Here is a 17,439-nt window from a genome sequence, read left to right on the forward strand (position 1 = left end):
AACAGTTATAAAACATATACATATTTACATATATTACTTCTAAGACATAAAAATGTAAGTTATTTACAAATACAAACACTTCAGCAGCACAGATGCATTTTCCTTGATTGTTGGCACTGAGTAAGCAGTGGGGGAAGAAAAAAAAATACAAGATTCAGATTATTCCCAAAAAGTTGATGCTATCTAGAACAAAGTTGCTCAAAGTTTTGCTTGAGCAAGTTTATCCATCATTGAGGAAAAACATGTTTTGTAAGATACTTTACAAGCAAGCTGCTACACGTAAACAGAGCAACCCTTTCGTTTTTTTTTTTTAACCAGCTTTTGGAAGAATTTCTGCATAAGCTGAGTAGGATCAGTCACATCACTTGAAAGTCAGTGAGTGAGTATATTAAGCTCTTGTGTCCCAACACCTGCTTCGCCTTAATCAGTGGGGACCAGCTGGATTGGTAAACATCACAAGAATAGAAGACAGACAGTGCAGCTTCTCTTTGATATATTCTGGCAACTTATCGTTTTCTCCATACCTAGAAAGGCAAATAAACACACAAAATTTAGATGCTTGAAATAATTACTTTTATTTCAGGACAGTATAAATTATTTCAAAACTTGCCTCAAAAATAGGCAAACCACTAAATCAAGTGGATGTGAAGTACATCTAAGGACATTCATTGGAGCTTGATCACTTAAATCCAGGCCCCTCTTCCCTTTACATATTTAACTGAAATAAGTGTTTCCAATTAAGAAAATACCATGTAAAGGTTTAAAGTGGCAATAGTGTCTGAATAGACTGTGTATTACTGTGTCAAACTTTGCACAAAGGAAGCAAGTTACTGAGTGGCTATATTTGTATGGGAAAGGGCCAGTGTCTGAAAGACATGCAAGACTTCCTGAGCACTTCAGGCATATGCGTCAATGTTGGCATACCATCTCCCTAATCTAGCAGTATCTTGGAAAAAAAGTATTAAAACCTTACTTTTCTCCCCTTCTCTTTTAAATACTCTACATGAATAGTGGCTATACTGTGGACGCCAAGTACTAGATGCATTCCCAGCTTTTTTATTCATTTGTTATCCAGAGTTCAGTCAAAGCTATATAGGTGGGTTTTTTTACTAAGCTTATAGAAGCTGATCAACTTAGAAGTGCTTAAAAAGCTAAGTTTTAATATTTACAACACAAAATGAAGAGCAGCTATGAAATTTACCTTATGTATAACAGCCTTGCACTGACAATAAAAACAGAACTATTTTAACAGCAGTAATAGACTCACCTAGTTGTCTGGCCATCTGGAGATGTGTAAGTGATAGAAGAAACACCTGCTTGGGCTACCAGTTGGGATCCATCATTAAACTGAACCCATACTGCTCCACTCATCAGCTAACAAGAGAAGTTGACATAAAATACATAGAGACATAAGATGACATACCTAGAACTTTTCTAATAATTGAAGCTGAAAGTTTTTCATAATTGCTGAAGTAACTTGGGTATCTTGGTCAGTCTTTCAGAGATAAAGACTGCATGTGTAATACTTTGGAGTAGGTAGTCTCATACAGTCTCAAGAATCAGCCTTCCTAAGGTTTCAGATACTCTGCTTTAGCCCTCCTTTTCAATCAGAGTTAAATAAAGAAGTACCTTTAGCTTAACCACTCCTAGAGAAATTTTAAATAGGACCAAACATAGAATAGAAGGCTCATTTGTGAGAGTTCACAGCTATACACATTTTAAAGTTTTTATACATAAAGCAAACTTTTCCTGTTAGGAGGAAAATCTTACTTTATCTGCATTGCAGAGAACCATTTTTTAAATCTAAGGCTGGTCCCACAGAAAAGCAGAGGAAAAGTTTCTCTGTAAGGAAACAGCTTTTCCTGTTGCATAGGTAGGTTCATTCTTCTTGCACAGGTCTGGTACATATCTGCTAAAAACACTTTGACATGACACCTTTACATCTACATTAGTGAACAGACACAAGTTTAACAGCTTCAGTTTTTCACTAGAGTCAAATTTAAATGACAAGACACTGAAATAAGCACTAAGCACCACAGGAAAATTGTGATAAGTGAAACTGAAATAGTGAACCGTTATTTTAGTTTCTTCTACTTGCGTAGTTCACTGTGGTATTTATTTGGAATTTACCAATGTTCAGATTTAAACTCTGGCAGAGCACAACTTCATATATTTCTCACAAATCTAGTTTAAAGTTAATGGAATTAAAAATATATCTCTCAAGTTTAATAGGAAAAAAAGAACAAGTTCCCACCTTCATCAGTATTAATTTCTCACCTGAGAAGCCCAACCAACATTTTTCACAAAGACAGATTTTAAAAGTTGGGCTGAGTTTGGACTGCATTCCATTTGATGAACAGAGGAGCATGTTGTTTCAGCAGTGTTAGTCATAAACGTAGACTTTTCATATGGCACCACCTAAAGCCCAGAGACACACAGTATTAGCAGCCTTAGCATTAATCCAACTGATTATGTACCAACTATAGTAGCCAATTACAACCTGTTTTAATCTCTTCATATATACAGAGAGATTTAGCCTATCTGCTTCACTTAACAGCATTACATTATAAAACCCCCATAGGATTTTGTATGACTTTCTCAGTATTATCACCTTTTTTCTACCACTTCCCTATACTCAAAGGAATTACTTTCCCTAAGCAGACTTTTTCTACTTAAACCCCATTTTTTTCTTATTCGACTGTCAGAAAAACCTGTCCATCTGCAGCAAAAATGTTCAGCATGTGTTAGATAAAACAGCCCTCATTCACATGACCTTGGGCAATAGTTTACAAAAATATGGACATGGCTATTAATTGGCAACTAGAATATTAGACATTATAGAAGAGTTCTACAGTGCATACAGAGTCTGTTATAGGTTTGGAGAGACAAAAGTGATGAATTAAGGATAATAGAGGATCAAACATTGGAGGCCTTTAGGGCAGCACCGCCACTACTGTCTAGGAGGAACATGTCTGCTTCTATAAAAATTCTGCTACTCAGATATCCCCTTGCATTGTCACAGAGATGAGGTGGTGTCCCTAGCAGCATTTAAGATTCAAGGTTCAGTGAAAAGATGCAAGTCAGGTGATGCCTCTGAAATAGGACAACTTGGTCAGGAAAGAGATCAGGATCCAGATAATTACAGGAACCTGAAAGAAACAACAAGCTGTACCTCAGGATATACAGATCTAGTTCAAGTATAAAGAAACTGACAGAAAGAGTCAATAGTAACATGGAAAGGCAACCAGCTATTGTGTTATTTTGCTCAGAAATACAAATTCAGAAGAGGAAGGAAACAGTGAGAGTCTTACAAGTACCTAAGTGTTTGCTATATGGCAAACAAAGAATGAGTTTGAATGCTGAACCCTCAAGTTAGAACTCTGGTGATGAGTAACCTTAAGTCAGTGTCAAAATGAACCCTAGTACTGAAGCCCCCCTAGTACTGAAGCCCTAAGGGATTTCTGTTGCCAGGTTCATTTCAGTCAAGCGAAAACTGGCAGATTCTGCACTAAGGACACGTGCTACACAATCAAAGAACAGAGATGCAGACCCACATAAATTCAACAAAGTTCAGATGATACAAACGCAGTGTGCCACAATCCCAATATAATTCTGTCGGCTGGGGAAGCTGTATCAGGGCTGTGATGCAGCAGTTGAAGCTTGGTGGGTCTTTTAAACTGGGTGAAACTGCACACAAAGCCTTGTTTGCTATACATATAAGTAGATCTACACTTAAGCTTTTTTCAATACGCACTAACACTTGATTATTTCAGAACAGTAGCCTCAAGTGCTAATATCTCCTGTGACTATCATTTGATGTACAGGCCTGGGGGCACATCAGAGCTCTCCAAAACAAATTGAAGACTGTGCTGTATAAGATGACTAGGCAGTTTTCCAGCTGTGTTCCAAGGAGTCATTTGTGGCAAAGTTTTGGAGGATTTTGATTTTTCAGATGATCTTAAGTCCAGATATCAAAAGTTAGTCGAAATAAAAGTTAACATTTCTAGCCAAGATGCTCACAAACAGCTAATAAAAGCTTATGTCCATACAAGTGTAATTCCATTAGGTCAAATAAAACAGTAGTATTTTAATTTCTACCGGACAGCAGTCTCCACTGAATGTTCTTGTGTACTTACAGGAGGTGTACAGTTTGAAGTTTGAACCGGAGTAGAACTGGCAGCTATATTGCTATCCAGCACCATCACTTCTTTTGAACAGTTTGTATCGTCCAACAATGGAGGTGCTACAGCCTGTGGCGATTCAGTATTGCCAGGTTTTCTGGAAAAAAGATGAAACAAATTGGGAAAAAGTCTGTCCAAAAGGGACTAAAGAAAAAAAGTGAGGAGGCTTAGCTTTTCCTTCAATTTACCATCAACTGTACAAAGCACTTGATGGCACTGGTCTTCTGCAGAATTGTTTTTACACATGTTAACTGTTAGTGTGGTTTAGTCTAAATCCACAAGTATATGTTGTTCTAGTATCAAAGGAGGCTTTGCAGGTCCAAAATAAGGTGTTCATACATGCTATCCAGTTAATATTTATCTTGCTAATGACTATGAGCCCCCATTAAACAAACCTGGCTTCTGCAAACATTAGCTGCATAAGGCTGCTTAGTGGGAATATTCAAATGTAAGAGTATTTTCCAGTGAAAGATATTACCTTCCAACAATTATTGGAAAAAATGGAACACTTTCACTCCTTTTCTCTTCTTCCAAAACAGCAGATTCCAGTGCAAGGCATATACGGTGTCCCTGGAATTAGGAGGAGCTTGTTAAAGTTTGAGAACAGCATAACTATTCCATATGTGTTTATTGTGGCAGGTGAGCTGACACAAGGAAATGCTTTTTTCAATGGTACTGAATATCGAGAATAGCTGCACTCATGTACCATGGCAGAGGTTCAAAAAACTACACTACAGCAAGACTCCCTTCTAACTTCAGCACATCTGGAATTATGCTCTTAGTAATCACAACAACTCCCCCTTTTAGCAGAACTAGAAGACCTCTGAATTCTATTCCAGAAAATAACAGAACATAAGGAAGACTGAATAGGAAATCTGTCCTATATTTTTGCTATTTCCTAAGTTCATAGACAAAAAAATTCTTGTGACTGCTAATTGGGGTGACATGAAACAAGAGATGGAACGCACAGCAGGCAGACCAGTTAAACACCTGGCAGGTTTTTGTTTTTTTTTTTTGTGGGGTTTTTTTGTGTTTTGTTTTTGTTGTGTGGTTTGGTTTCGGGGGTGGGGTGGGGGGGGGTGGGGGTAGTGTTGTTTTGGTTTTTTTTTTTAAGCTTGCATAAAGCTTTCATCTGTTCTGTTTAATCCTTTCACCATACAGGCAAGCCTGCTTTACACACTAGTAAGAATTTCCTCTACCAGTCTTCATTGTGAGGCATTGTTACTGTTACCTCTACATTGATATTTGCTCTTCCAAAAAAGACTTTATGATCCCTCCTTATTAGTGTAATAAAAATATGAAAAGCAACATCAGAAGTACATTTGTGAAAAACTGAATTTTCCAGAAAGTTGCTTTGCACTGAAAAACGTCTACATAAGTTTACCTCATTTGCATGATCCATATAAACTTGTATTTCCTTCTTCAAACCTGCTTCGCTGTCTCCTTTCAAAGTGAAGGATTTCCCTGATTTTTCAATCACCCGAGTTATACCAGCTGTCTTGTGTATCTTTGCTCCTGTAAAAAACATAAAAATTCCTAGTGTGAATTGTATAAAATACCAGCATCTATAAGATAGAGATTTCTGCTATCACATTCTACTCTACTCAAGTGCATCTCACTGACTTAATTACTGCAAGAATAAAACCACTCCTGCATGAGCTCTATGTCTAGCAGAAATACAAAGCCACTTAAATAGCAACTGTGATGTTAACAGAATGCTCTCTGTGGCCAAAGATCACTACTTAAATGGGCCGAATAATGCATTTATTACATATTTTAGGAACTACCTTTCTAAATCTGGGACAAAAATTAATGTCTCTACCGGTATTGCCAAAAGTTGGTTAAGTAGGCTCTATTAGTATTTGAATAGAGTTTTTAAAAAGACACCCATTCTTTCAATGTCAGTGGCACACTGAACCACAGAGCTCTTAAGTCTTTTTTTTGTCATAAATTCTGTTCGGGTATGTCTATGCACGTGGCAAATCAAACTAGCTGACAGTAGTCCATAGTGAGAAAACAATTGTCAGGGCAGTCTAGTTTATGAAGGGCAGAGTTGGAGAAGGCAGCCAACTGCTTTCTCCAGTGAGCATTCTTGGTAATACTATTACCTCAGTTAACAATGGAAAGCTTGGAGCAGGGATCCACCTTTCACTGAGTAGGTTAACTATCAGATGTAGATGCAAAGAAGAGCTCATGCATAAAAGTGAGGTGTAATTTAAGTAACACTTTTGCAACATGTGCTTCCTGAAGAGGATATCAGTAAGGAACTAATGAATAATAAATTGATCTGCAAGTGCTAGAATAAAGGCAGAGTGGCAAAATAAGTTTCTAGTATTTTCTTTAACCTGAAGTGTTCTTTGTCAGTATTTTAGTGCAGCTTTAATAACATGATGTGACTATTGGCATAATTGAAAAATGAATACATACCATCATAAAAGCAAATTTCAACATCTGCAGTGGGTGAATTTTCCATCAACATGCACTTGGCATATCTTGTGTAGAACGTAACTTTGGGGGTTTTTGTTCTTACCAACTGCACAAACTTGGCTGCATACTGGTATTTTTTCCAGTACTTTTCTAAAAAAGAAAATTTTAAAAACTTTTTGATAGAAGTCATCAGATTAAACACTGTGCACCAGCTTAAGAGAAAAGTAATTTAAAATAGGTATTTGATAGCTGAAGGTTGTGAGTAATATTTAAGTACTTTACAGAAGCATCTTCAAAGAAACTGACTTCTTTCCACCAGCTTTGAGAGAAGTGTGCATTTTCAATAGCTTCACTTGAAAGCTTCAATTAATACAGTTCAGAACCTAAACGACACAGTGAAGAGCTGCATGTACCATTTAACTGGCTAGCATGGCCCAGCTGGCTTCCCAGCTTTAGGTAAAACCCTTCTCTGATCTCTAGTTAGTAGAGAAGTCTGCCTGTCTCAAGAACATATAGTTAGCTTATATTTGTTCTTCAGCTGTCTACATAACTCTGTCAACGCTTTCAAGTATGTAACTTGGGCAGGGAGGGGAAAAATACAAGTATTAGGAGGCACAAAGTAAAGTTGCTCTGTTTTAAAATTGACTTGATAATATTTTCTCCATTCATATTTAAACATTTTCCAATATGAACAAGGAGAAGAACATGAATGCTTTAATTTTAGTACACTACATTATAAAGGGGTAAGTGACTCCTTATAACTTCCATACAAAATAACTTAAAACCTGTGGGTTTACACTATCTTGTAAAGTTTCAAAATACAGTTTCCAGTTAAACTGTGGTTTGAATCTTATTCTGAAAGCACTTTTATCTTCACAATTATCTGAAAAGTAATGGCTAAAAGCTAAAAAGTCTCAAAGAAGATTCACTAAAAAATTACATTAATCATCATAACTTAAAAATAAATTTCAGGTTACCTGGCAAGTTGTCAAAATTATACATAGAGATGTCTTCAGGAGGAGCAGGAGGTCTGTCATCAAGAAGGAAACCTCTTCCTTCATTTGGATGATAAACTGCAATCTACAAAAAGGGGGAAAAAGGTGTTTGCAGTTGCAACTTACTACAGCACTCCCTACTTTTAACAGGTATGGAAATAAGTCACAGTTTAATTAATTACCATGATTTACCCCAAATGCTCTATTCCCCTAAGTAATTATGTAACAGCAGCAGTTTTTCAACAATACTTCGCCTGTTTCAAAAGTCAAGTCCAATTTTGCTCTGAAGTAATTGCTTGCTACAAGTCCAATTTTGCTCTGAAGTAATTGCTTGCTACCTATATTTGTATGGCTGTACTACGTGGAAGGGGGAAAGGGAGTTTATAGCTGTGCATATGTAAACATTGCATTTCTAAACAATCACTTAAATCAAAATAAAAACAATTCTGAAAGAAGGGGATACTCTAAGGTCTTTATACAGGTCTTCTTTATAGTGAAGAAATTGAAAATATACTCACCACATTTCCATCACAAGATATTCTGAGAACTTCTTTCACAAGTTCTTGTGAATGGTGCTCTTTTAGAAACTCCATACACACTTCCCCAGTATCTAGAATGCTCACCTAAAATACATTAAATATACTAGTTAAACAAAAAGACCTTTACTTTGCAGCAAAATGAGACAGCACTTCTTTCAACAAATTCTTTAAAGAAAGGGTCTTCTTCCTCGAATGCGCTGTGAACTTGTAAATGCTTCTTTACTGTAACTTTTACTAGTAGTGCTATTAGAACAGAACACTTCGACATGAGTGAAGGTTATAAGCCTTCTCACACACAGCAAGGGTGTGGCTTCTTAAGTGACAAATCAAACAAAGACAGGTCAGCTCTGGGTTTTTTGTTTTTTTTTTTTTTTTTAAACCAAATTGGGGGGCAGGGGGAAACATGACAGGATGAGCAAGACTAAGAAATGGAACAAAAGGCAAAAGGGTGATACCAGGAACAAACCAACCAGAAAATTTATGTGATCAGTAACAATTAATGGAATTTGTTTTGCTTTCCCACCCACAAGACAGGGAAAAAGCAGTACTATAGGAAAAAGATGCACGTTTTTACTTGAGAGCAAGGCTATTTTAATTTCTAATCCAGTTATTTTTCTAATCTTTAAAAGTGTTTGATGTGTTTGACATAGCTGTACAAGTTGTGTTTAAGCTTTCAATGTTAAGATTTTAACTAAGCAGTACAGAGTTTTAAAATTGTAGGAAGTATATATGCATTTAATTTGTTATGTCTACCTACAGTTTCTTTGCTCATTAACAGCAATGCCAAGTCACTATTTGCAGGAAGAGACCACAAAGTTACAGTATTCCATATACAGAAACTAAGATGCATCTTACTAATAAACTTTTAATTAAATTATTATAAATTAAGTTCTATAGAAACAAATGCTTGTAGTCTACCAAGTGATTTTTAAGAGACAGTCACACTATATTTAATACTTAAGTTGTTTCCATTTCAAGAACTGATACATACCACTGCGTTTTTTGTTTTTTGCCTGATTGGTTTTAGCCTGTGAGCGTAGAGAGGTGATACTATACTTCGCAAGGTAGGTTTCTGATGTCCTGATAGTTCTTTGCCCCACATTTGGTTTTGCTCTGAAGTTGACCAAAGGCCACATGTAGAAGACGATTGTTGAATTTTTTCAGATTTGCAGAGAACTCCAGGGATGTATTTCTTTGGGTTTCTCTGGTTTAAAGAATGCAGACAGTCAACAGATGCGTCATGATTCCTTATATCTTTTAAGGTGTTCCATGCATTTCTTGACGTGTCTTGCTGCACATCCAGATGATACCGAAAGCCTCCATGTGCATTACTGTTGCCAGTTAGGTCTGCAGGTGGCCTCAGCGGAACTGAAAGCATCATAAAGGTACATTGTGGATTCAAAAAGTCACAGTACAAAGAAAAAAAATATTATGTTTTTAAAAGCTTTTCAGAATACCACCTTAGAAGGCTTATTTAAGGGCAGAATGAGATTTCTTTAGTCTGAAGTCCAAATCGTTAGACTATGAGTTTAGTACCAGTGAATACCAATGCCAACAAAATTCCACTGCTACTTAAAATACTCTGTTACTGGATTTCAGTTATGATGGCCTTTGGTCTTAACATCTATCAAATCATTCTAGCAAAACCATTTATAAATAACATACTAAGATTTCAAATAGATACTTAAACAAGAATTAGTTTAATCTGTTGAAACACAGTTTACTTGCCATTCAGATAAATGAAACTTGGTACTAGTGGTTAAGTTTCAGCTTAACTAACTAGCATTTTAGCATCAACCAGAGGTTTTAGTACTCAAGATGTTAAATGCATGCTCCAAAACCCTTGGTTTATTTCCAATCACTTGTTAAAAGACAAAAACCTATTTTTGTTTTTAAACTTCCTATAACTGCTTCTCTAGTTTTGATATTTAAGCCCTTGATCAACTTTTACCTCACCTAAAACAAGTATTGCACACCTCCTGCCATGTTGCAGAACAGTTGAGAAGGGACCAAAAATTAGGTAGGATTATTCAGCCCATATATCATATGATCCCTTCCTGTCTACAGGGAATTGGAAAGGAGTCTAGGAATATCAAAACAAAAAAGGCCAGAATGGATCTGTGATTTAGTTTTATGATTAAATTACATTATTTGTAAATGATGTAATATGATGCATGACAAAGGACACCTCCTTCCCTTCTGTGTCTTTTGTCCTTTCCTCCACCCCTCCTTCTGCAGACTCATTATCTTTCTCATTCACCGAGGTCCCCATTTTCTCTTAAGGCATATTTGCACAACTAAATTAACAAGGCTTTTCAGCCACCTGCCAAATTTTGGTCACATTTCAGGTCACAACTGAATAATTATGGCAGGTTGTAGAATTGTGTTTTCCTCTCTTTTTGCCCCTTTTTTTTTTCCTAAAATACTAAAAGAAGAGAATGACCTCATTTGAGGAAGCCAAGTACTGACATTCAACATACAATTTATTCAGTCTTATGAAGGCAGTTACATACAGTTCATTACACCAACCCAAAAGCTCAAGAGGAGCACTATACACAAAACCTTCTGAAACTAATTCCTACCTCAGGAAACTAAAATGTTACAGCTTAGTCCAAGAGAGAGAACAAAATGTTTTCAATGGGGTATTTCTTGCTTAGGAATGGTTCTAAAGATTAGGGATGCTGGAAGTCATTTTGCCTCTTTCAATATCTGTGTCAATTTTTTGCAGTGACAAGTCAGTTTAGGGTCTCCCATACTTTTAACTCAGAAAAAAAAAAAGTCTGTCTGCAGTAACCTCTATTAACACCCAATTGCTGTTATTTAGGACGCCAGCAATATACTCTGGTATCACAGTTACTTGGCCATACAGATACCCCTTCTGTCACAAGTTGAAAGAAAGAAAATACAGAAAAAACCCACAGAAACAGTTACAAGTCACTACTCCAACTTGAATGCAAAAATATACAACTGATTAGCAACACACCGTTTGTTTGCATGCTTCCAAGCCACTGCTGCATTGTTTCAGCCTGGGACTTCTGCTCTAACAAACCAACCTGGGGTTTCATTGGGCAGAGATAATTTGAGCTGCAAAATAAGAGTTACACATGTCATCAAGATTACATCAAAGTCACTTGCACAACAAAAGTTATAATTTCACAGCTGCAGAAACCACAACAGTTTTAGAACATTTAAGAAATGCAGATGGCATTTTGCAGCTCTAGACAGCATAGAATATGCTTCTTGTTTCATGAGGAATCTTAATAGGATAAATCATTAAAAAAAATAAAATACTGTTTCCAAATGGAATGAAAAGTTATTACTATTTTTTAGCACAAATTTAAGCCTGTTAGCACTCACTAGTAGACTCTTGGGACAGACATATATGAACAAAGAGACTATTGATAATGCCGCCAGCAGCAGCTGTTCTTACATCTTGTTCTTAATTCACAGTAGAGGAAACAACCTGAGAGAGGACACAGGGCTAATGCCCATGACCCCAGTGGATCACATTCAGCATAACAAATATGCAGTTGAAATACGTAGGCAATCCGATAATCTAAAATAATTTGGGTTTATACAAAATACAGTAAATCCCAAAGACTATAAAGATTTTTTACCAGGTTTTTAGACAATGACATGTAGTCACTGGTGAAATCAAGCTATAATCCACATGTTGAAGAAGAATACACAAAAAAACAGTTACCGCAAAATCACTGATCTTGTAAATACACACTAAGCTCCTGTGAGGTTTTCTGTCTCCATAGCCTGTACTTGTCTGTACTTTCTTTTTGCAATGATCACTACTTTAGCATTGGCAAGGACTCAGTTATCACACACCACTCTGCCCAGAATATAAGCATCTACTTTAGGTCTTAGAACCTTGTATTTCAGACTACTGTGCAGGCCAACTATAGATGTAAGAGGCTCTCTTATAATCAACCATTAAAAAAAGGAATCATTCAGTTAATCCCCACACTCATATTAATATTGTCACATTTACATGTAGCATGTCTTTATGAAGTCATGGGGAAAACAAGTAAGCATTATGTTAACATTTGTATAAATCATTTATTGTTTGATTCATCAAACATTTCTCAAACTAGAAAGAACGCACATGCCCACTGAACTTTCTGAACAGAGGCTTAGGTCAAACAGTTGTGAACAGTCATCTTACTCCATTTACTTTTTCTACAGGGCAAAGCACTCATTTGCATTTTTCCTGAACTGATTTGCAAAAAGAAAAACATATAAAACCATCACACAAAGTTGTCACTCTTCACGTGGGGAGAGCCGCAAAAACCAAGATATGCAGTAGTCCTTGTATTAAAATAGGAAATTGTTCTTCGATATTCTGCTGATGGAAAAAAACAAAGCAAACTTCTGAGCATAGGCAAGTTAAGTGTATCACAAAGAAGGGCTCTTGGTGTACAGAGGGCAAAGAAGAGGCCTCCAACACATAAAACATCCTAGCACCACTTGTAGGTTTGACACTGGAGTTGGTTTGTATCAGCTGGATTTTCACTCAGAAGCTCCAACTAAGGACAGAACTAAGTTTCAGATAGTTATTTTTGAGTGTGATTTCCTTTTCTGGTATACCACTTTTACAATCCATCACCTAATTTTGTACTTAATTTGGTTTTTATCTTGTCTGAACATAAGGCATAGTTAAAGATGAACAGCAAAAAGCACCCAGAGCAGCAAGCAAAAACATTGGTAGTCACTCTCTAAATGCCTTCTGTCCTAGTCTATGTCTTCTACCAAGAAGAATTAGCAAGGCTCTCTACTATGATTACTGTGGGAAAAAAAACCACTCAACTTGCTGCACATGGAAGTCAATGATAAGAGTATTACCAGGATAAATAAAAGCTACTATCTAGCTAGCTGACATGCTGCATCTATGAACTTTAAGATGGGGACGGTGGGGAGGTAAACCTCCACATAGCAACAGCATCAACTATCACCCCCTCCTATTTGGTGTTCAAGCTACAAGCGTAGAGACTTTGGGCACGTACAACAGCTTAGTTACAGGAAAAATTACGCATTTAAAATACAAGGCAGGTTGAAATTTCATCATAATAAAAACTGATTCTTACTGTGGTTCATCTCTTACAGGTGGAGATATTTGCCCTTCAAAAGAACCAGAACTACTAGAAGTCTTCTCCTTAAGTATTTCTCCTATATCAGTATAGCTGTTTGCAGGTGAAAAGCATTCTGTATTTCCCCTTGTTCCTACTTTAGGCTTAGAAAGCAGTTCCATAGAGTGACATCTTTCAACACTATTTGATATGCCTTGAGTCTGACTATGGGATGTGCCAGACCTATCTGAAGAGTGGGCTCTTCGGAGGTAGCGTGAATGTGGTCTCTCTTCAGCAAGTTGCATGGTTCTTCCCCTGCCAGTTACACCAAGTTCTTTTCCCTGCATTTCCCACTGATGAAAGGAACTGCTTCCATCTACAGATGAAGTATCAGTGGAATTCTTGTTTTTAGGAAAAAAAGTCATTTTATTTGGGAGTGGCTGTCCAACTAACAGCTTCTTCTTTTCCTTCAAGCAACCACTGGTACTGATACTGGAAGAGCCTGTGAACGTTGTAGAGATGGTAGCATTTCCACTGTCCATGGAATCTTCTGAAGTTCCTGAATCTTTACTCCGTGCAGAGCTACACCTGGACATAAAAGGATGATCCAACACTGAGGAAAGACTCAAGCGATCTGCTGGATTTTTGCGAAGCAACCTATGTATAAGATCTTGCGCCTCTCTTGATAAGAAGGCTGGCATTTCATAATCTGCTAATACTACTTTATTCAGTGTGTTCTTGACTGTGTCAGTGTCAAAAGGTGGCTTTCCAATAAGAAGAGTGTAAAACATACAGCCCAAAGACCACACATCAGATTCAAGTCCATGTGGACTCCTTGTGGCTATCTCTGGGGAAATGTAATTTGGAGTTCCACACATGGTGTAATGCTTTTCGTGAGGCATTTTCAGCTGAGTTGCTAGTCCAAAATCAGCAATCTTGACATTCATATTATTGGTGAGTAAGATATTAGAAAGGGTGAGGTCCCGGTGCAGTATTCCATGAGAATGAAGATACAGCATACCCGTAATAATTTGATGCAAGAAGTGTCGGGCTGTCAAAACACAAAACCAGATGTTTTAGTCATAAAGTTGAAGTCATAGCTGTGAAAATAAGTTTTTGAAGCCTGCTATTGTAACAAGGATGTTACAAGGAGGTTAAGTGTCATGCTAATGAGATTGGAATTAACTTTCTGCTTTTTGCTTTAAGCAACATGGCATGACTATGTTCTAAGTTCATAAAAAAAAGTTCTGCAGCAATCTGATTTGTTTCTTTTCTAACAGAATAATGTAAACAGGACTGGAGATATTTGCAACTGGCCTAAACTTTTAAAAATTAAGATTCTTAAGAGTGTAAAAAGTTAAGTTGCTCCACACTTTCAGAAACAGCGAATACACAAAATCAAGCAGCTTCACTATGGGCAGATTATAGAATGTAAAGAGACAACTTGGATTATATTTGTTTTATAATTGGCAAACTGGCCAGGCTTGTAGTATTTAAATTTCTCAAAAACTTCTAAGTTCTCAATACTAGGATAGTCTTTCTGTTCCATTACATTCAAAATTCAGGGAATATTCAAGAGTTTCAGGTTATAGCAGGAGTAAGAAATCCTTATCCAGGCTGAAACAGCATCATTTGTTATGACGCTGCAATTACAGCAATTTTAAGAATTATTCTTTCTAGAGCAAAAAATTTACAGCCCTCCTCCTTCTCTTTGCAGAGGGCAAAGACTGGTGAGTAACAAACCTTAGTAGAAACCACTCCTCAAAGGAAAAGACTTCTTTATCCAGGTCAGTGGTTTATCAGCTTTTAGAACTAAGGTACCATCAGATGAACTATTTTTGCTGGAGCAGATCCAAATTAAACAGATGATGCCTGTACAGCAGTACCCCTTTAATCCAGTCCTGTGATCTGGGTTCCAAAAAATCCATATATATAGTAGTTTCACAGAATCAGATTAGAAACTGATAGAGAAGCAGGTAAACTGGCAGAACTGTGCAAGAGATGACCAGCATCGTAATTTTGGAAGCAGCAGAGGCAATAACCACTGAATCCAGATCAGCTGAAACCAGAACAGCTTGTTTGGCTATGCCCTCAAACATTATACACAGCAGCTTGCTTTGCCTTTTTTTTTTTTTAATTACACTGTTCTGATTAGGCCTTCAGTGATCTGTGTTCCAACTGAAATCCTCTCACTCTCAACTGTAAGAAAATGAAACTAGTAAATTCGTAAGTGCAATTATTTTTTTTTGCAAGACCTCTTTCTCAAAAGACTATTCAAAAGAGTAATATAGCCAATTTAAAAAGTTTTAGAATTACTTTTACAATTAACTCCCAAGGAAGGAGGGTTTCCAGTGCTTCCCATAAGAAACAGAAGTAAACCCACAGTAGAATCTCCCCTCAGTTGCCAGTCCTTCAAAAATTCTAGATGGATTGTCCAATTGGATATTTCCTTGCTAACTCAGCCCTTAAACAACACAGGTACCTGCATTATCTTCACTTCCACACACCTTGGAACACAGTAAATATTTCCAATGATACTACATAAGGCAAACTAATTTGGAGCTTTCTACCTGGTGACATGTAATACAGTAATACTGCAGTGAAGAGGTCCAACACAAAGAAAGCAAATCTGTGGATGTGAAGTTGCCAGTTTTCCTCTGTGGAACTTCCCAGTCTTGACCTATACTTCGACATAATTTTACATACAAAGGTAAGCTTTGCCTTCTAAATTCACTGTCTATTTTTTTTTTTTAACCCCAAATAGCACAAGCTACTGTAAAATGGCATAAACAGAAACAAAAGTGTACAGAAATTCAAGCAAATATATGTGTAATAGTAATTAATCTCTAGATTATAACTTATCACAAGATTTTAAGATATCGAAACTGGTTCAGAATGATGGCAGTTTTAAATATTCTTTCTCTGGAATGAAATTATTAAGCCAAAACATTAATGCAAAGAGAGCTACACAGAAAAAAAAAAAATCTCACCTTCTTCTTCCGAAAAGGGTTTCTTTCTGTTCTTTATATATCTGCTCATTTCACCATTGTGACACATCTCAAGTATCAAGTACACATAGTTGCTGTCTTCAAAGTAGTTATAAAGCTAGAACATAAAACAATGAAAAAATTGAAGTACATTGTGTAGACTATACAGCAAGTCACGTATACAGTCCTCTCTACAAAAACATGATTCTTACCTCGAGTATAGATGGATGCTTTAGCTGACAATGTATTTTCACCTCATTTTGAACCCTCTGCACCATTCCAACTTTGTGCATGGCTTTTTTATCTATCTGTAAACAGATCACAATATTTTTTTCAAGCACTGCAACACTGATTATGTATATGTTCATTTCAAGTGAACTTGACATTTTAGACATTCAATGCATGTTCGCCTGAAAACTTCTAAATATAAGCAAGTTTTCACACAGTTTAACCTACTACATGCTTTTAACGAACAAATATCATAGATAAATGGAGGAACACACAACTGCCTGAAAGTAGACAAGCATTCACATTTTCAATACTAACACTGATAAAAAAAATTCTGAAATTCCGAAGCAGAGAAACCTAATTCCGATTTTGCCAGGCAGGTATGCTAAATATAGTTAAACATTGAAAAGGTGGCTAAATAGAAGTATTATAGGTTATAAACAAATCTGGCAAAACACCTGTGACACGTGAGTTTCCTTCACAAACAAAGTTTGTTCTGGCAGTGAGGGCAACTTTTCAAGGCATTTCTTCCAGGTCCTCTCCAGCCAGAAAGATTCTAAATGAAGTTTTTGTGGTCACAAATTTCCATGTTAGAATTACAGCACTGATTGTCCACCCAGTGTTGACTACTTCAGCTTACGTTCTTTCAGTAGCACTGTAAGCATTTTTATTAATTATCAGTACAGTCTATTTGGTTGTACTGCATCTTTCAGGATCGAATCCTAATCTAAATATCGGTTACATACAAACAAGAAATCCAGGCATGAATGCCCAACCGCTTAACCCCAACCTGTTGCAGCTTGCCCTTGTTCAGTCTCTCGGAAAACAGATGCTTCCTTGGCTGGCTGCCTTACCATTTTGATAGCCACTTCCAGACCGGTTTTCAGGGATACTGCTCTGTAGACCCCTGCGAAGGAGCCCTTCCCCAGGAGGTTCCCCACCTTGAAATCCTACAGCACGAACAAAGAAATCATAGCCGTCAGCCCCAGCCCAGGCTTCGAAGCCTC

General features: G+C 36.9%; 1 protein-coding gene across 1 annotated transcript; it reads right to left on the reverse strand.

Moving 5' to 3' along the window:
* Positions 1 to 424: 424 nt before the first annotated feature.
* Positions 425 to 17,382, reverse strand: PLK4 (polo-like kinase 4; the record flags this gene model as incomplete). The annotated part of the gene is made up of 15 exons (XM_010294832.1): positions 425 to 524; positions 1,268 to 1,374; positions 2,278 to 2,418; positions 4,137 to 4,278; positions 4,660 to 4,751; positions 5,566 to 5,696; positions 6,609 to 6,758; positions 7,586 to 7,688; positions 8,122 to 8,226; positions 9,134 to 9,510; positions 11,126 to 11,226; positions 13,236 to 14,268; positions 16,208 to 16,322; positions 16,417 to 16,512; positions 17,287 to 17,382. Coding segments are annotated over 15 exons (2,889 nt in total), but the record flags the coding sequence as incomplete, so codon positions are not given.
* Between the last annotated feature and the right edge of the window lie 57 nt (positions 17,383 to 17,439).

Source organism: Phaethon lepturus, unplaced genomic scaffold (genome assembly GCF_000687285.1).
Source record: "Phaethon lepturus isolate BGI_N335 unplaced genomic scaffold, ASM68728v1 scaffold16139, whole genome shotgun sequence".
Taxonomy (NCBI): Eukaryota; Metazoa; Chordata; class Aves; order Phaethontiformes; family Phaethontidae; genus Phaethon; species Phaethon lepturus.